We start from the raw sequence: 21,025 nt of genomic DNA on the forward strand, positions 1-21,025 counted from the left end.
AGATAGGGAGATGGGGCTGGGTTCGGTCACGAGTGGAGGGAGGCTACGATGCTTCTCTGTGAAGACGGATCGGGAGAAAGGGATAGCCACGAGCTTCGGTAGTAAAGGGAAGAAGCGCGGCCAGCCGGGGGAAGGAGCTCGAGCGTGAGAGTGAGGAGTTTTCGGTGCAGAGCGGAAGAAGAGAGGAGCCAAACAGGAGAGACCATGCCAGGAAGGAGCTAAGCGGGATTGTATAGCCGAGGTGAACGTTAAGGGAGATTAGGTGGGGAATTAATTTGTTTCCATTCACGTAGCTGGGTTCAAATGGAAAATTTTAACTCCCAACTAAATGACGAATTTGAAATTCAAAAATTTAAAATTCAAAATTGTTTAACCTTTGTTCAGCCCGAGTTCAGCCCAAATCGAACCTGAGTTGAACCTGGGTTGAGTCTGGGCCCGCGCCCCGCTATCGTGCATCAATTTTCGTGTTAGCCGCTCACGCGCGAAACCATAGTGATATGGGTTGCCTTTCTGGCTAAAGTTGACGTTCTGGACGCTTTAGCGCGGTTCGTTTCGTCATCCGGGTTCGTCCGGACGAGTTCGCCGACGGGCAAGTCGATTTAAGCCAAAATCGTGTATGATGCAGTGAGTGCGTGAAATGCGGCGTTCACGAGTAATCAAGTCACAAAGGGTTCACCTATGGTCATTTGATCCTATGGGAACTCATTTTCGGGCCTTGTACATGTTGGTCTTTAGCCCTTGCAACTAGAAGTTGAGTGCTTGGAACCACTCATGCGAGCTCTTCACAAAAAAATGAGTTGAGAAGTGGCTTGAAATTCTACAGGAGGTAGGCTCCATTGCTAGTCCGCTAGGATGGTCAATAAGAACTCTTAAAGCTAGATCCTAGGTTCTAAGAGTAGAAGACTAAGACCTCACTAAAAATGATGTCAACAAGTTAGCTCTAATGGCTACTATATTGCGAAGATTCTTCCCGAAGGCTAGCGAACTCGTGAGGGAGAGGGAATGAGAGAAGAGGAGTCATGAGGGAGGGGGAGACTATGCTTTCGGGTAGAGGGGGAGACGAGCGAGATTAGTAAATTAGGTCATTTGCGTAGGATTTGCATCGAAATTGCGTGAGTTTAATTCATCGCTAACAAGTAAAGTATTTACGTCATTTTTTTCGATGCAAAGTTGACTCAAAATCCATCACAAATCCAAAAGAAGTTTCGCCGTTTCCGGAATTCATATATTGACGAAATATCCGGCGCAAATAGGATGCTAATTCTGACACAAATGTCAAATTATTTTTTGCCTCTTGGTAGTTGCAAATTCAACACTATATTTGCGTCGGAAATTGTAAGGGGATTCTAATATGAGCGGTCGACAACCTTTGGAGGGAGATATATGTTTTTCGTTGGCTGTCTTGGCTGAAAACATATACAATACTAAGAGAGATCCACTATCTGTTTCGAAGCAAGATACAAATACAATACTTACAAAAAGAAAGGATACAAAACTCAGAAGAACATAAAATCGAGAACAAAGTTTTTAAAATATAAATGCAATAATAACAGGATCCTCAACCAGGTTCCAAATATGTTATTTATACTATTAATTAAACTAAATTCTATTTAAGAGAAAAAGGAAAGGAAATAAGGTAAAGAAGGTAAACAAAAAGTCTACCCAATTTGATAATAGAGCTGAAAATCCTGTAAGAGAAGTTTCATTGAATGGGATTCCCGTTGCATTAATCTTGGAAATCCGTGGTTCTGTGGGTCCATAGCTCCCTTGTTTGCTAATAATTATGTTCATGACTTCCTATGTAAATGAATAAAAGTTAAAAAATAAACTTTTGATATTAGAAGCATTTTGAGCTGAATTATTTGAGAAATGATTATGCTAGTTTATCAAAATATTATTGAACCTAGATTGGTATTCATATTTATTAGCACAAAATATTAGTGAAGTTAACCCTGCTCAGTTGGTTGAATATTTTGACTTGTTTTTTATATTCAACTCTTTATTTAGGAATTTTTAAGTGGAGAAGTCGATTTTCTTGGGTATTGTTGGGGCGAAGCATGAATCTAATTAATCTTATAAGTGCTCTCAGGATATTCTTCTTTTGGAATTTTTGTTTGTCAGGATGAGCTAATGAGCAATGCAGAGCTATTTTTCGGCCTTGTCCAAGTGCTTCGTAAATTTCCAAAAGAGACTGGTGATCATGCTTTTCGGCTGCTCTAAGGGCTTTTGTATTTGACACTTGGATTTATTTCGTTTTCTCTTTCTATGTCAGATAAGGTACTTTGTCACTTCTGCTTCAAGACAACAAAAGTCAATGGAGAAGCTCTTAAATCTGCCACTGCTAGGAAAAGTCAAATGCTGATATCGAACATTATCATTCTCAAGACTGCATTAGATGCTTTACCTCTTCTCTCAAAGGTATAATAATATGCTTACTTTATACATTGATACCCTTTGCCATAAGTAAATTGGACAGTTCTACTAAAATGATTTTTCTTAACGTGTGTAGTCTTAATTCTTTTTTATTAGGGCATAGAATTCCAACGGGAGTTGTCTTGCATGTTTCTACGTTTCATTGTAAAATGCATTCCATAGACTACTAGTTCAAAAAATTTTGAATTGAAGTTATTTCGTTCTGATGGAATTTATGGTAGACCTCAGGTTCTTAAGAATGCGAAGAGTTGCCTACTCTGCAATATTTACAAGTCAGTCTGTGAAAATGAAAAGTACACACAAATGAGAAAGAGGTTTGATATTACAACATTATTTCCTTTTTCTTTTATTTATCCCATGTATTTAATTAAAAAAGTTTTTAATATTGTTAGTAGTTTTTCTGATTCACACAGGGCACCTTGCATCACATAGCAGTACAGTGAAGATACTATCTTGCAAGTGTATTTTCCTGTTCAAATATCTGTATCTTCTATCATGAAAGTTTAAGGAGTTCGAACTTTCTCTTGAATACCGACAAATTAACTCGAGTACATGCTAAAATAGATTTTCTTAGACCACCATGGATGAATTTTCACCAATCCTTTGCTCTCTGTAGAATCGACTGTACTCAAAACTGCGGCCGTTCTGTATTAGAATTTTGTTGTGCTTGTGTGTTTTTACTTTCTTCTTTAGGATATCTCAACATCTTGTTCTTTAAGGCTATGCGGAATCTTGGTAAAAAAAAAATATTAAAAGCCTTCCTCGCCTTTAAAAATCTATCGTTTCATGTATTAATTAAACTTTCAAATTTATTATATAGCTATGATGGTAGGTGAGCTTTTTTGTTAATAAAGTTTTTTGGTACAACTCACCATTGATGTATAACATAGAGGGCAGCATCCTGCCTATCACGCTTAATTTTATTATTCTATGAGCTGCATCAGGTTATATGTAAGGCCTAATCCTCATTTTAGAAGGCATGAAGCATTATTGTTATATTCATTTTTGTTAACATATTTTTCTATGTATGTAGACCAGAGCATGAAGTATCTTTTGAGAATTACATATAGGGTAGGGTTCCATTGAGTAATAGGGAATATATAGAAATCTAGGACTTTATGTGCAAGAATGCATAGACTCTACAAAAGTCCAAGTCATTAATCAATAAATAAAGTTTTCAAAGAAGTTAATTTTTTATGATATCTGAGCACTAACCCTAGTCATCGCTAGTGATGCTCGATTCGATCAGTTGGAATCGGCGTACAGAGACCGGTAACTCTCATTTTTCCTCGTCCTCGCAAAGCAACCGTGACTAGAGCTAACTGGGACGATAATCATGTACCTCAGATATAGTCGTGGTTAAAGCTAGCGGTATCACGACCCGACTCGGGGCTTAGAATTAACCCAGACAAGTACAGACGGTCGAACTGTGTGAATTAAATTTTCTATATTAACTTACAATTTGATAGATGAAAGAACAACTACAAAATAAATTAGAACGACATAATTGCCTCCTTGCTAGTTGTCTCCGTCATCTAAAATATTTCTCGTCTATCGCTTATCTTTTAATAATTTAATTAAATTTGAAAGTTAGTTAAAACAAAAGCAAGCTAAATAAAACTAATGAATACTCGCTCTTAAACTACAACAATACAAATAAAAAGAACAATATGCATGTCAGTTAAGCTTCTTTATAAATCAATATAAACATTTTATATGTTATTCAAAGAGTCTATATAAATATCATATCAATATCATCTCATATCTATATAATCGTCAAAGTAGCATCGTTTAAAAGTTTGTACAACTTTAGGTACTTCAATATCAAATATCTTTTTTCCATTTACATGTATGGGTAAATTAGAATTCCCCCACTAGTTCTATCAAAGGATGACTCCATCACAGTTAATCATGCACATGCAAACGTACTATAAATCATTTCATTTACGTTCTAATAAATACCGAATGCTTTTCTTTTATAACATGCATGGGTAGTAAATATGTTTAATTTTACAAATCATTTACATTAATTTCTAAATGATCAAGTTGAATAATAAGACAGAATAATCGTATTCTAATTGCAGCAACAAGATATCTTGACTAATGACATTTTAATGCGAGTGATTGAGAAGAAATACAATATTATTTTCATCATTTAGATTTAAAAATACTCACCTTGTTAAAGACAATCAACTTGCTCTTGACGTTGATTAATTGGAAGCCTACCATAACTATAATATATGAATTATTATATTAATTATCTATTAACTTTTCATAATAGGAGAGTAGGTGTTTTAGATTCAACTTATGCTAAGAAAGACAGAGGTAAACCTCGGAAGACTTGGGCTTATTGTATAAAAGTTGATCTTAATTTATTAGAATTAAATGAAAATATGACACTAAATAGGACACAATGTAGAAAAAATGATTCATGTAGCCGACCCCACGTAATGGGATTAAGGTTTGTTGTTGTTGTTGTTGCTGTATTAACTTTTCATAATTATGTGTAAAATTATAATATCTTACTTTATGTAATCCCACTTAATTATTATTATTATTATTTTTCAATTTATATATATATATATATATATAATATTATTTTTACTATTATTAAATTTATTATTATATTCATAAACATTTGCTCGGTCAGCTTTAACCCACGCGAATGGTCTCTTTCCTTCGATCAGACACGAGCTGCCTGCCCTTCTTCCTCTCTGGTCTTTGCATGCGAGAACCCTCGACGTCGGCTCCTTCTATGTGAGATTCAAATCACACACGAGCTTGCTTCGATGGAATGCCTTTTTCCTTTAGCTTCTGCTCATGCATAGTTTTTTCTTTTGAGCGTTCGCACATCTCGCGAGCTTCTTCTCTCTCATCTTCCTTCAATTGACCAAGACACCGTCGCAGAGCCGCTCGCTTTTCAGTTAAGTCTTCAGGGTTGCTTCTACGTCTCGATCCCCCTCTGCGTCAATTTATAAGCGAACTTACATGTTCGGTTTCTTGACCCTATTGCTTCTTCTTTCCCTTCTTTGGCTCCCGAACTTCTCGTTTCCTCTTCTCTTTTCCTTTTGTTTCCCCATTTCTTCTCCTCCTTATCGTTTCTTCTTCCGAGAAACAGAAGTTGACGTTACAATTTTCCCCAATTACAAAAATTTCTTTCTCAAAATTTATAAACAAACTTCAAGCAATTCGACATTTGCTATCCATGAAATTACGGGTCATATTAAATGTAATCACTTAAAGGTAAAGACTCAATACAAGATGAATTAGTTATGCTTTGGATAACAATACACAGTTTCCGACGCATATGCTAGGAAAAACACCAAACTCATCAGACCTCATCACCTTCAACAACAGTAGGTTCTTTAGGCTCACTATGAGCAAGGGAATGTACTCCTCGTCAAACAAGTTGTCTTGGTTGACCTTGGTTTGGAGCTGAAGCTATAGACTTTATCTTTTTTTGCCCGCCTGCCGACTTCTAAGGAGTTTCACCTGATTTCTGTTCTTCAGTGCTTTTCTGGCAAGAGATGAACAATATCTTGTTATATGACCAGACTGACGACACCAATAGTAAGCGTTAGAGCCCATCAACGATTCACCTTTATGTTCTCTTCTGCATTTGGCACAAGTTGCTCAAGTACCCTAAGTCGTACCTTTGTTAACTCTATCTGAGTTATTCTTGAACTTCTTCTCATTGGTTCTCTCTGAGTGATTTACATGTTCCTGCAGTCTTCTTTTTGCGCATCTCCTTACGCTTCTGTGTAAGATGATAATTGATCTCTATTCTTCTAGCACTAACACTGAGTATTCAGCGATTCTTAAAGGTACTAGTGGTTGTATGATATAATCTTTTAGTCCTTAAAGGAATCTATAACACTTTTCTTATGTAGTAGCGATTAACTGTGATGCATACCTCGAAAGTGCACTGAATTCTGCTTCGTACTTCATGATCGTTTTGTTTCATTGCCTCAACTTGATGAACCTGTCCCACATCTGTCTTCGAGCGGATGGGGTACAAACCATTCTCTGAATAGATTCACGAATTTCTCCCAACTAACTATCGTGTTGGGTATGCCCTCTAACCTGTCTTAACGCTGCTTATGCCACTCTTTCGGCTTCTTCATCCGTCACAAATGTCGCCAACGTTACTCTTCTTTCATTCGGAGAAGCCATGTTATCTAGTATCTTTTTTATCCTCATTGGTTTGTTCTCTGCTTCAATCGGGTCTTCTGTTCCCTTTAACAGAGGTGGATATTGACTTTGAAATATCTTCAAGAATTTATCCTCAACAATTGTATCATTAGACTAGGATCTGGACTTCTGAATTAGCTGAGTCATGACCACCATCATTTCGGTGAGGACATTCGTGTTCACATTAATAGTAGGTTGTATTATTTCATTTTATGTCAGATTCTCTTTTCTATAATTTTTGGTATATCACTATACCTGAATAGATAATAATTATTTCTTTCAATTAACTTTAATTTTTATAAATATTAAATTTTTTTTATAATTTTTTTATTGACTCTTTTATCAAGATTTCATTAATTAATCCGAAATCCTAGGCTCTGATACCACTTTTGTCATGACCCGACCTGGAGTTAGAACTACTAAGGCGGGTACAGACAGTCGAACGGTGTGAATTAAATTTTCTATATGAACTTACAGTTTAATCGACGGAAGAACCATTACAAAATAAATTAAAGTGGTAGAATTACCTCGTTACTGGTTTTTCTCGTCATTTATAAACATTTTCTTGTACATCGTTCATTTTTTAATAATTTAATTAAAGTTGAAAAGTTAGTTAAAACAATAATAAACTAAAAAAAGCTAGTGAATGCTCGTACTCTTAAACTACAATAATACATGAAAAAAGTATAATATGTATTCTATTTAAGCTTTTTTATACATCAATATAAACTTTTAACATGCTATTCAAAGAGTATGTATAAATATCATATCAATATCATCTCATATCTACACAATCGTCACACTGTTTAAAAATTTGTATCACTTAAGGTACTTTAATATCAATATTTTTTTCCATTTACATGCACGGTATAATAGTATTCTCCCACTACCACCATCAAAAGGGGCGACTCCATCATAGTCAATCATGCACATGCAAACATCCTATAAATCATTTCATTTACATTCTAAAAAACACTCAATACTTTTCTTTTATGACATGTATGTGTAGCAAATAAGTTTAACTATGCAATTCATTCACATTCATTTTTAGACGTTCAAATTGAGTAATAAGACAATAATCATATTTTAGTTGCAATAACAAGATATCTTGACTAATGACATTCTAATGCGAGTGATTGAGAAAAAAATACATCATTGTTTTCATAATTTAGAAGTAAAGATACTCACCTCATTAAAAACAATCCGCTTACTCTTGATGTTGATGAATTGGAAACTTACCATAAACATAGTATTTAAATTTTTATTTTAATTATCTTTTAACTTCATTATTATGTATAAAATTTTCATATCATATTTATGTAATCCCATAATAATTATTATTTTTTCAATATATATATATATATATATATAAATAAAAGAAAAAAAAACATCTCGTGTCTTCCTACGTGTTAATATAAATTAAAAGTACCAAAAGAGGGAGAGAATAATGATCCCCGTCTAAAAATAAAATAAAAATCCTAGGGTTTCCTTTATCCACGTTACAACTCCACACCAAAAGGATAAAAACGAGAAAGTGTACCAAAAAAAACATTAAATCTTGTATACCAAAGTAATCGTATACCCCACAAAAGATGTGGACTAAAAAATTAAGAAAGAACACAAAAACCGAGTGAAGAGCTCCAGACGGCAACAACATCACAAGCGTCTGTGTTCCACGAAAAAAAACCTGCAGTAATAATGACAAAGGAAAGAAAGAGGGTCCGTGAAAGTAGAGATTGAGTTAATGAAGCGAATACAACCCGTAAACTCAGGTGCAAAAGCTGGCACACAAAGGAAGTACCACAAAACAAAAAGTAGGTATTGCCATAAATATAAGGTGAGCGGCAACCACCACCCCAACCGAGACCCAATCGAGCCCGAAGTAGGAAAGGAAATATAAGGACAGCCCCAATGAAATCCAGAGCCAAACGATACCACCAAACAGATAATAACAAGCTAAGAGGAGGCATCTTGACGAACATATGGGGCTTCAATCTTGTCACCAACCAGCAAAGCGTTTAAAAAAGGGGGGATTAGATCCTACCCAATAGTTACTAGTGGCGCTACCTAAAATAGCAAGCCAATTTGCGGCTTGATTTCCCTCCCGATAATTGAAATTCCATATCTTATTCATATTAGAGATTAAACCTTTAATCCTCTTAATATAATAGAGGATATCCAAAGGGGCCTCGACACTATTGGCAAAAATGTCAACCAAGAAGCGATTATCACATTCAAAGATAATAAAATGCCAGCTAAGAGAGTGAGCGAGAGTGAGCTATCATAACAGCCATCAAGATGACCCGAGCCTCCGCCTCCATAGGAGTGTCAGCATAAGAGGAGGAGGAAAAGAAAAGAATATAGTTCCCAGCAAAATTCCTAGCAATTCCCCCACAGCCCGCACTGTTAAATTTCCAACTCTCATTGGTGTTAAACTTTACCCAACTCTTGGGAGAGGGCCTCCATCTCACCAAAACCGGGCTGCCATGACCGCAGGTCCCATAGAAAGAAAATAGTTAATGTCCGAAAAGAAACTTTGTTTAGCATTACCCGTCCTCCAAAGCTTATTAATATAGGCAATAATATTAGTAAAGATCATCCTATTCTGAATGGCTTTACCCCTCATGTATAATATCCATTTCATTACGAGCCATTCAAATAAATCAGCATATAATGTAAGGGTAGACTTGCAAAAATGTTTCTGTTTTCGATCCGAATTGCAAAACATAGTAGTAAGCAAAAGATTCTGCTCCGGATTCATAATAGTGCTAAACCACATGCCAACCTTCCTTCATATGAAAAGTGAAAAAGGGCAAGAGAAGAAAATATGCTCAACAGTCTTCTCCGCCGAGTCACACAAACAACAAAGTGAAGCAAGTCACAAACCCTTTATTTTTAATATATTATCACATGGAATAACAGAGTGGAAAATCCGCCAAGCCAGAAAGGACATAGAGGGAGTTAATGCCCAACTACAAACACCCTCTCCCCAAGGGAGCTTTTGAAAATTATGTAAGGCGGAATTTAGAGATTTGGTAGTGGAGCAAGATGTAAGAAATTTGAACGTAGGAGTATCTTGCAAATGAGGCTCATTAGGAATGGTGGAAATGAAAGTAGCTCCCTCGAAACCCAGAAGATTAAGGAGAAGAGGAAAATTCCAATGGCCATCCACCTAAGTATCAGAAACCGTAAGTCTTAAAAACCTTGTATCCCTCATTTCAAGCATTACATGGGGCCAACAATCATGCCAAAAGGAATATATGATAGTATTTTAAACATTATTAAATTTATTATTAAATTCATAAACATTACCTTGGTTAGCCCTAACCCACGCGAATGGTCTTCTTCCTTCGATCACACGTGAGCCACCTGTCCTTCCTTTCCGATGTCTGTACGCAAGAACCCTCGACGTCGCCTCCTCAACGAGATTTGGATCGTAAGCGAAGCTTTGATTGGGCGTCTTCTTCCTTCCGCGCTCTTCTCTTCCTTCAGCTTCTGTTCATACATAGTTCATCATTCTCAGCGTTCGTTTTGCGAGCTTCCTCTCTTCCATCTTCCTTTCATTGGCCAAGACACTTGTTGCAGAGGGATACTAACAAGACATGCAACAATGAAGGTATTGAGATCTAATAATAGGACAAAGTATACTAAAAAGACGTTTGGGAAGTATCTGTCAGCCCAAGGGATACATCATCAAATCACATGTCAATATATACCTACACAAAATAGAGTAACAGAGAGGAAGCATAAACACCTAAAGGTAGCCCAAAACCTAATGATATCGATGAATGCCTCAAAGCATTTGTGGGGGCAAACTATTTGGGTAGCTGACAAAATGCCCTCAAGAGTGTTGGAGTGGCAATCTTCTTGTGAGTTATTGAAAATAGATAATGACAAGATTCTCTTATTGAAGGCATTTAGTTGTGTATGTTTTGTGTAGGGTAATAGACCATCAATAGAAAAGCTGGATCCCAAAGCTGTGAAATGTATTTTCGTGGGTTATTCTGTCACCCAGAAGGTGTATATTTGGTGAAGCCCAATAGAGAAGAGGTTGTGTGAGTATGTATGTGACTTTTAGAGAATTCAAATCGTACTACAGTTTGGAGGTGACCTCACTCTTTGGTTACTTGCCAAATACTGGAGGTATGAGACAAGTGGGGGAGAGTAGTGGTGGTGAGAGATTGACACATATAGTAACGATGCCTTGTCCTGTTGTGTGGGAAGGATCGGCTATGGAAGAGCCAGAAAATGAGTAGAAATCAGGCGGATGGTGCTGGGATTCATGCTTAAGGGGAGCTGATGGTATTTACGAGGTAGAATAAGGGAACAGTGCCTGCCGTGCCCCTCGGCTATCAAGTTCTTTGTCCCGATTTATCTCAACTCTTGAGACACCTCCACAATCTACCTCGGAATTCGATTACACAAGTGATATGTTTCCTTTCTGTTGAGAAATTAGGGCGAAGAAAAATAAGAACGACACAAATCCAGAAGAACACAAAAATATTTAACGAGGTTCGGCAAAGATGCCTACATCCTCGGGAGCAGAGCGACGACTTTTAATAATTCAGAAAAAGTATAGAATACAGAATTCATGGATAATATCTAGAGTTACATACAAGCCTAATTTATTACCCTAGAAAGTAGATAAAAAGAAAACATTGGGTACAATATGTAATTACCAAATTATCCATATATCACAACCCCAACTCATAAAAGGAAACTCCCTTGATTTGGACAGAACCTTCCACTCTGCTCCGCTCTTGATTTAACGCTGTCCATTTATGGTATATGAGTCATATCTAACAAATCTTCACCTTGGCGAATATCCAGCCCCTTAGAAGAAATATGTTATAGAGTTCCTTACATACCAGAAGTGGGTTGGGCCACCATGCATCTTTAGCAACTGGAGACATTCAACAAGTCCAAACAATGCAATAACTTGTTGATAGTAACTGGCTTGGTCAACATATCAGTTGCATTTTCATCAGTATGAACCTTCTGCAACAATATCTTCCCAGGAGCAATCAATTCTTTGACCTTGTGATTCTGACATCAATGTGCTTGGTTCTCGCATGGTACACCTGGTTCTTAGCCAGATAAATAGCACTATGACTGTCACAATGCAACTGAATTCCATCTTACGCAACGCCCAGTTCCTTTACTAGCCCAGCATTCCAGAAGACTTGTTTTGCAGCTTCAGCTACTGCCATGTACTCAGCTTTAGTTGTAGATAATGCCACAATAGACTGAATTGTTGACTTCCAACATATAGATCCTCCACCAAGAGTAAACACATACCCAGTTGTAGATCTTTTGTCATCTAAATCACTAGCATAGTCAGTATCAACGTACCCCACAACTGAATGATCATTCTGCTGACTGCCAAAAATTATTCCATGTCCTACAGTACCCTTCAGATACCTGAAAATCCACTTTACTGCTTCCTATTGCTTCTCAATGTCGCCTTCCAGGTTTAGCCATGTATTTGCAGACTTGACTAACAGTATGAGCCAAATCAGGAGGAGTACATACCATAGCATACATCAAGTAAGCAGTCAATTGCACTGGCATATGAACTTTTGCCATGTCTTTGATTTCTGTATCTGTCTTAGGACACTGTTCTGAAGAAAACTTAAAATGATTTGCCAAAGGAGTGCTTACAGGCTTTGCTTTGCTCATCTCAAACCTTTCCAGCACTTTTTCAACGTAGCATTGTTGAGATAAAAATAATTGTCTTGAGCGTCTGTCTCTCTGTCTCGATGAATCTTCATTCCAAGAATCTTCTTCCTAGAACCCAAGTCTTTCATGTCAGATTCCTGACTCAATAAAGCTTTCAAACCACAAACATCATTCATATGCTTTGCAGTGATCAGTATATCATCAACATACAGTAATAGAAAAATAATAGAACCATCATCAAGGCTCTTCACATAAAAATAACAATTATACTCACATCTCTTGTAACCAATCTGAATCATGTAGTAGTTAAACCGCTCGTACCATTGACTTGGAGACTGTCAACCCATGCAGCGATTTCTTTAACCTGCAAACCATATGCTCCTGTCCAGGTTAAGTGAACCCTTCTGACTGCTCCATGTAAATCTGTTCCTCCACATCCATCTGCTCCAAATGCAAATCCCAAATAACTACTAATGCAAGTACTGCCATGATTGAAGTATATCTGACCACAGGAGAAAATTTCATCATAATTTATTCCCTTCTACTGTGAAAATCCCTTTGCAACCAGTCGAATCTTGAACTTTTCCCCTTCTTTTTCTTCTTTTTCTGATACTGCTAGTTTCCTTTTGTAGACCCATTTGCACCCAATAGCCTTCTTGCCCTCTGGAAGCTGAACTAGCTCCGAAGTGCGACTTTTCTGCAAAGACTTCATCTCCTCAACCAATGCACTCATCTATTTCTCTTTCTCCTTGCTGGTGATAGCTCCTTGAAAAGTGGTTGAATCATCGCTGCTGATGAGAAGTGCACATGAGACTAAAACTTCATAACCCAATCTGCTAGGAGGTCTTACATTGGTGCGTTTCTGTCTATCTCTAACTAGATTATAATTCTGCAGGTCATCTGGAATAGAATCACCAGGTGTTGGATTTGAACTTTTACCTCTGTCAGAAGCTATTGGCTGTTGTTCTAAATCCATCTGCACTGCATCTGAACTGAAACTCTTTTCTGACAGCTTGTCTTGATTCTATTGTAACATAAATTGCTCATCAAAAACTACATCTCTCCTGATTACTATCTTTTTTGTAATCGGATCCCAAAGCTTGTATCCTTTCACACCTTTCTTATAGCCCAAAAAGTCGCACTTCTTGAATTTTACATCAAGTTTTGATCTTTCATCTCCAGGTACATGCACATAAGCAGGAAATCCAAAAATCCGTAAATGATCAAATTTAACTGGATTACCTGACCATACATCTTCTGCGACCTTGCCACCCAATGATGCTTGAGGTGATCTATTGATGAGATAGCATGCCATATTCATTGCCTCTACTTAGAAACTCTTAGGAACCCCTGCATTCAGTCTTAAGCACCTCGCCTCGCCCTTTCAGTTAAGGGCCTGTTCATTCTTTTTGCCTCACAATTTTGCTATGGCGTCTTGCGCACTGAAAAATGCCTCTGAATACCATGCTCACAGAACTTCTGAAACTATGAATCTGTGTATTCTATGCCATTATCAGACCTCAAATACTTGATCTTTCTGTCAGTTTGGTTCTCAGCTTTCCACAACTTGAATTTAGAGAAAATTTTGGATTTTGGATTTTTGATTCAAGAGATATACCCAAACTTTCCTGGAGAAATCATCAATAAAGGTAACAAAATACTGAGATCCTCTTAATGACAACTCCCTAGTAGGGCCCCATACATCAGAATGCACATAATCAAGAATTCTTTCAGTTTTGTGTTTTTTAGTCATAAAACTGACTCTAGTCTGTTTTTCAAAGATACAAAATTTACAAAGATTGAGCTTGCCGCTTTTAACACCATGCAACAGATTTCTTCTATGCAATTCCGCCATCTCATATTCACTGAAATGACCCAGACGCATATGTCATAGTTTTATACTGTCATCATCTGACTCCGAACTCCACTTACAACTGTACTCCCCAACAGTTTATAGATATTGCCTACTGTTAACTTTCCTTTCATCATCGTCAATGCACCCTTAACAATTCTGATGGTTTTCCTATCCTCATCTGTCTTAGGAATGAAACCATTTCTATGTAAAGTGCCCAAGGAAATCAAATTCTTCTTCAGATCTGGAATATGTCTGATATCACATAACGTTCTAACTGTGTCATCATACATCTGAATTCTGACATCTCCAATACCAACAATATTACAACATCTATCATCACCCAAATAGATCCGAGTCAGAATTAGTTAACCTGTATGAAGTAAATCACTCCCTGTTAGATGTTATGTGATAAGAGTATCCTGAATCAAGAATCCATGCATCCGTGAACTGAATAGATGAAACTGAAAGCATATCACAATCACTGCAATCTGAATTGTCACTCCGTACCACATTTACAGACTTCGATGATGTATCACCTTTCTCCTCAGTCTGCTTCTTGAGCTTTGAACAATCTCTCTTCATATGACCTGGTTCCTTGCACCTGTAGCAATGAATTGTCTTTTTACCTCTAGATTTTGATATGTATTTTCGCCTTCCAGAACCTTCCTTCTCTTTCTTCCTTCCATGATCTTGCTTACCCTTAACATATAAACTGTCGCTGTGAGAGTTTTCCCTTACATTCTGCTTCCGCTGGTTGTGAGCCAACAATGCTGCAATAATCTCATCAACTTTGATAGTCTCTTTCCCATATGTCAGAGTAGTTACCCGGTGTTCATAGGAAGAAGACAATGAACACAACAAAATCATTACTCGATCTTCATCCTCAATATTCACATCAAGCCGTGATAAATCCATGATTATTTGATTGAAGCCATTAACATGCTACGTCAAATCAGAATCTTCTTGCATCTTCAGCTCATATAACTTTTGTTTCAGATACAACTTATTCGTCAGAGATTTAGCCATAAACTGAGTTTCCAATTTCTTTCAAGCTTCTTCTGGAAATCTCAGATTCATCACGTGATACATAACTTCATTTGTCAGACATAAACGTATGGTTGTCGGCCCTCTCTGTTGCAATTATTCTCAATCTTCATCCTCCATAGCATCTCGTTTCGTTGCCCGCGAAGCTTTCAAGTTTCCTTGTTGCGCCAATAGATCATTTACCCTTGTTTGTCACAATCAGAAGTTACCAGTTTCATCGAACTTCACCACCTCAAATTTCGTGCCAGAAAATGCAATCTGAAAATTAAACCCGCAATAATTTTTTTTTAAAAAAATTCCTGCTTATAAAGGAATATATATATATATATACTTCTCTACCGCCTGTTTTCGCGAAAGAATATTCACTTTGATCGCCTTGCAGGAAAATCCACAAAATATTCTTCTAGTATTCCTTCTTCGTATTATTCAAGCAAATATTCCCCACACTGTTTGACGAAATTTCTCGAATGGAGGGAATATTCCTCTAGTGCAAATCCCAAATTCCCTTCCTTCCCAGTTCTTCTCCGCGTGCAGTGCCTAAATCTTCGCACCTTGTTCGCGTCCTTGTTTGCTCGCCCAAGCTTCCTTTATGAACAACCTTTCTCGGGAACAGGTCGCAACCTCCTCGAATTGCCTCCCACAAACAGCGAACAATCCTTCGCGCATCCACAGCGAACAGCTTGCCGCGAACAATCCTTCGCGCATCCACCAATCTCCTGTGATTCGGCTGGTCCTCCTGCGAGTTCGGCGCCAACAATCTGGCCAAAGTTCTTCGTTGAATCGTCGAAGCCCCGAAATTCACCAAACTCCTCTGCCCTAGCCATCAAATCTTCTTCTTCGCGCCGACAAAATTTTTTTCTTGCCCTCGAACCAGGCTCTGATACCACTTGTTGAGAAATTAGAGCGAAGGAAAGATAAGAACGACACAAATCCAGAAGAACACAAAGAGATTCAACAAGGTTCGACAAAGATGCCTACGTCCTCGGGAGCAAAGCGGTGACTTTTACTAATTCAGAAAAAGTACATAATACAGAATTCAGGGATAATCCCTAAGGGACATGCAAGCCTAATTTATAACCCTAGAAAGTACATAAAAAGGAAACCTTAGATACAATATGTAATTATCAAATTACCCTTGTACCACAACCCCAACCCACATAAGGAAACTCCCCTAATTTAGATAGAATCTTTCGCTAGCTCCGCTCTTAATTTAGCACTGTCCATTTATGGTATATGAGCCATATCTTCTCCTTGCTTCTCCTCTTCCATGACCTTAAAGAGGACTGCTCACAATAATATGGGCCATCCTTCTGATCGTTATTCTCCTGATTGTTTTGGTTTCTCACATGACATTGTCCAGCTTATCGCATACTCTAACAAATCACATTTACGCGTAACATTCATTTCATCTTTGGACACTGTCTTTATACCAAAGTAACGGTTCTGCTACATGGTGGGATGCGAAATGAAGGATCGAGGGGGAGTAAAGGAAGGGTCGAGTAAATGAATGAAAGGGGGGAGAAGAAGCGTTACGGTCAGGAAGACGAACATGTAAGTTTGACTATAAATTTGTCGTATGAGGGAGGCGAGACTTACCTAAGAGTTGAAAAAGGACGTCGAGAGAAGTAGAGGAGGGCTCTCGGAATCGCATGGGTTTCAATGATTGCAGTGAGTACGACTAGGGCAAAGAGTGTAGCAGGTGTTGGCGTTGGTGTCGAGCAATTGAGGAAGTCGAAGAGGAAGCTTTTTCTCGCGTGTTGTCGAACAGGCAAGGAATCTCGCGAGGGGGACAGCCAATGCCAGCTCTGTTGTGATTCGATTCTCGCATAGTGGAGGAAGATGAAGCACGGTACAGGGATCGATCGATTTAATATTTAATTAATAAAAGGGTAATAGTTAATGAAAATATTTAATAATTAAAATTCAAGTTTATGTTAGGTGTATAATTTACAAGAATAAACGTCAAGCCAAGTTCCAGCGTAAATTAATCGACATCGAGGTAAGTACTCATACTTTTAATATGATAATATTTTGGTTCTTCTCGATTTTTATATATTAGTAGATAATGATATTTGCTCAAATATTTTTTGATTTATATATTTTTCTTTTGATGGTTATATTGTTAGGAATGTTTATAGCTACTTAATATCTTGCATTGATGTATGTTATATATAGTGAGTTGAATTGAATGTGACGAGCACATGAATAATATATTTATGTTGAAGTTTATATATGTATGACTGATTATGATGAGGTCACCCCTTGATGGTACTAGTGGGAGAATATTAAGGTACTCATGCACGTATATAGAATATAATATTGATATTAATATGTCTAGATTGACACAATTTTAAGACGATGTTGCTGTGACAGTTGTATAAATATAAAATGATGTTGATATGCTATTGATATGATCATATTCATTGATAACATGTTAAATATTTATATTGACTTAATTTAAAAGTTTAACTGACATGTATTTTATTTTTTCTTTTTCCTTGTATTGTTGTGGCTTAAGAGCATGAGTATTCACTGGTTTGCTTAGCTCAGATTTATTGTAAAGTAAATTTTCAGGTTAATTAATAGATAGAAAGATGAGCGATAGAAGAGAAAACATGTATAGAAGATGAAGACAGTCAATAATGAGGTAAATTTAAATATATTGTTTTAATTTAATTTGATTAGTGGCTTTCATTTGTAAAATGTTATTTATAGTAGCAAATTTAATTCACATCATCCAATCGTCTGTTCCAGTCTTGGTTAATTTCAAGCCTCGGGTCGGGTAGAGACAACCCAAGTGTTGAAAAATTGCTAAAGAAGATCTAAAGTGGAAGACTATTATGTTGGATGAACTTGGTGCTCTCGATAAGAACAGGATGTGAGAGCTCGCATTGCTATTAGGAGGAGAAAAGGCACTTTGATGCAAATAGGTCTTCACAATGAAGCAGACCTTAGAAGAAAAGATTAATCGCTAGAATGCACGGTTGGTGGCGAAATAGTGCAATTAGACGTATGACATCGATTATGATGAGTCATTTGAACAAATGGCAAAAATGAGCACAGTTAGGACACTCGTATCTCTGGCTGTGAATGGTGGATGGAGGTTACACCAATTGGATTTGAAGAATGCATTTCTTCATGGGGATATGCTAGAGAGGTGTAAATGGAGAAGTCCTAGGCTTCGATACAAATTAAATAGTGGGCGGTGTATGAGGAAGTCACTGTATGGTTTGAAATACTCCTTGAGCTTGGTTTGACAGGTTTAGGAGAGTAAGGATAGACCTGAGCTATCAACAGATCAGTGTCGGTCACACAATGTTCTTTCGACAACATAGGGTCACATTATTATTTTTGCTGTATATATGGATGATATGATTGTCACTGGTGATAATAAGGGAAAGATTGGTCAGCTTACAACAAGTTTGACCAAATAGTTTGAGGTGAAGGATCTGGGACAGTTAAGATACTTTCTTGGGATTAAGGTAGCTCGTGGAGCAGAGGGGATTTTTCTTTCTCAAAGAAAGAACTTTTTCATAGAGATGGGAATGTTGGGATGCAAGCTTGTAGTTTCACCTATTAATCAGAAGGGAAACGTGAGCGCAGAGGCCGGAGAACTAGTTGATCGTGGGAGATACCGGAGGTTGATAGATCGTCTCATCTATCTGATTCACATACACATACCAACATATCATTTGCAGTAAGTGTGATGAGTCGCTACATGCATGATCCGAGGAAGGGTCACATTGATGCAGTGTATCAGATTTTGAGGTACCTGAAGAGTGCACTAGGAAAGTGTTAATCTACAGGAAAATGGGCATTTAGGCATTGAGAGCTACTGTGATTTTGATTAGGCTAGCTTTGCTGATGACAAGAGGTTCACATCAGAGTATTGCATGTTTGTAGGAGGCAATTTGGTCTCTTGGAAGAGCAAGAAGCAATCGGTGGTTGCGAGGTCGATGGTCGAGGCAGTGTACAGGGCCATGGTCTTAGGAGTTGCTGAGATGTTTGGTTGAGAGCTTTATTGGTAGAGCTTAAGGTGGACAAAGAAGCTCAAATGAAGTTGTGGTGCGACAAGAAGTAAGCAATTAACATTGCCAAATACCTGGTGCATCACGACATAACCAAGCATGTGGAGATTGATAGGTTCTTCATGAAGGAAAAGTTGAATAGTGGACTAATGGAGATTAGTAATGTAGCTACTAGAGAGCATGTAGCTGATTGTCTGACCAAGGGTCTTAGCTCATTAGATCTAACTAGATTGTGTGACAAGATGTGCATAGTGGATATCTTTTGCCTATTGATAGGGGGAATGTTGAGAATTGTATATAGTTTAGGGTTCTATTGAGTAATAGAGAATGTAGAGAGGTCTAGGGATTTTCTTGCAATAATTTATAGGCTCTATAAAAGCCCATCCAGACCAATTACTTGTTTAGTATTATTTATATGCGGTTCTGTTGGGAATCATTGCTAGTGGAAATCTGCCAGCTGCATCATTTTCTTGCAGCACCTGTGAATTTCTGCAGTGTGCAAGAGAAAAGTGGTGTGCAACTGGATGTGTGCTCGCAGCAGTTGGGAGCAAAAATGCTGCGTGGCAGCATTATCTCCATGTGTCTTCTTTGAAATAATTAGGGTTGATGAGAATTCTTGAGCAAATAGTCCGTCTAATCATGATAGGATTGTATTTTCTAATTACTGCTTCCATAATTCTCCAACAGAATTGGAGATATTATTGACGAAGATGTGGTGCATGCTAGGGCTTCTTTTGTTTCATGTACGCAGCAGTGCTTTGCCATTAAAGTTGGTGTCGATGGGCTTCTTGATGTTGCACGTCGTTCCTTTTGTGATACCAGTGAAGGTAATTTTATCCTTTTTTGTGGTAATTTACATTAGTTGATCTCACAATTCTAATTAATATTGGCAACAGCTATACATGAACTCGCAAACAAATATCGGAAGGAATTTAATTTGCAGAAATTAAAGATTCCTTTCAACAATAGACAAGGATTTTACTTTAGCATTCCACTGAAGGAAATTAATGGAAAGCTGCCGGAAAAGTTTATTAAGGTAATTTTTGTGCTGTTCTGTCTTCTTTGAGTGCATTTTTTTTGTCTTTTCTCATAATTGCTCCAATTTAAGTGTCAGGTCATGAGAAATGGGAAAAATATACATTGCTCAAGTTTCGAACTTGCTTCTGTAAGTTTTTTTATTGGATTTTTTTATTAGATTTTTATCTAAATTTATATACATAGATAATTTGAATATCAGGCCTTGGGAAATCTCTGATAACTTTTTATTCATTTAAATATGACTTTTGTAGAATGAAGTTTACTTTTCAAATCATTAGTCCTTTAAATAATTCTATTGGTCTATGGATATTTGATACCAAATGTTTAATTAAATCTAGACTTCTTTAGAAATATGCCTTTGAAGAAGGTTGAAGCCCAAAAGATCCCCACCGAGAGGGGCAGAATAATGAATCATTATTTAATGGAGTGGCTAACCTGAAAGCCTGTCAAGTACTTCATCACCATTTCAAACACCATGTGTCTCTTTATTTTTGGAATTGTGATTTATTTTTTAATGCAGCAACAACAACAACAACAACAAAACCTTTTTCCCACTAGGTGGGGTCGGCTACATGAATCCTTTTTCTCCATTGCGTCCTATTTAGTGTCATATTTTCATTTAATTCTAATAAATTATGATCAATTTTTATACAATATGCTCAAGTTCATCCTAGGTCTACCTCTGCCTTTCTTAACATAAGTCGATCTAAAACATCACTCTTCTAATTGGATCATCAGACGATCGACATTTAATATG

At 37.2% G+C, this 21,025-nt stretch overlaps 1 protein-coding gene across 9 annotated transcripts in view; it reads left to right on the forward strand.

The window, feature by feature from the left end:
• LOC110027914 (DNA mismatch repair protein MSH4) overlaps nucleotides 1-21,025 on the forward strand; it is a 182,101-nt gene that overhangs the window by 113,477 nt on the left and 47,599 nt on the right. For 7 of the 9 annotated variants that reach the window (XR_002294390.1, XR_002294392.1, XR_002294391.1 and 4 more), the window contains 6 exons: nucleotides 2,122-2,194; nucleotides 2,273-2,418; nucleotides 2,662-2,747; nucleotides 19,918-20,057; nucleotides 20,127-20,266; nucleotides 20,339-20,395. Coding sequence is in view for 6 of the 9 variants with exons in the window: in XM_020729553.1 (XP_020585212.1) it covers nucleotides 2,122-2,194; nucleotides 2,273-2,418; nucleotides 2,662-2,747; nucleotides 19,918-20,057; nucleotides 20,127-20,266; nucleotides 20,339-20,395 (642 nt within the window). In the remaining 3 variants the exon portion in view is untranslated. The remainder of the gene's footprint in view (nucleotides 1-2,121; nucleotides 2,195-2,272; nucleotides 2,419-2,661; nucleotides 2,748-19,917; nucleotides 20,058-20,126; nucleotides 20,267-20,338; nucleotides 20,396-21,025) is intronic. The other 2 variants (XM_020729555.1, XM_020729557.1) reach the window with 1 other exon arrangement.

Source organism: Phalaenopsis equestris, unplaced genomic scaffold (genome assembly GCF_001263595.1).
Source record: "Phalaenopsis equestris unplaced genomic scaffold, ASM126359v1 Scaffold000468, whole genome shotgun sequence".
In the NCBI taxonomy this organism is placed as follows: domain Eukaryota; kingdom Viridiplantae; phylum Streptophyta; class Magnoliopsida; order Asparagales; family Orchidaceae; genus Phalaenopsis; species Phalaenopsis equestris.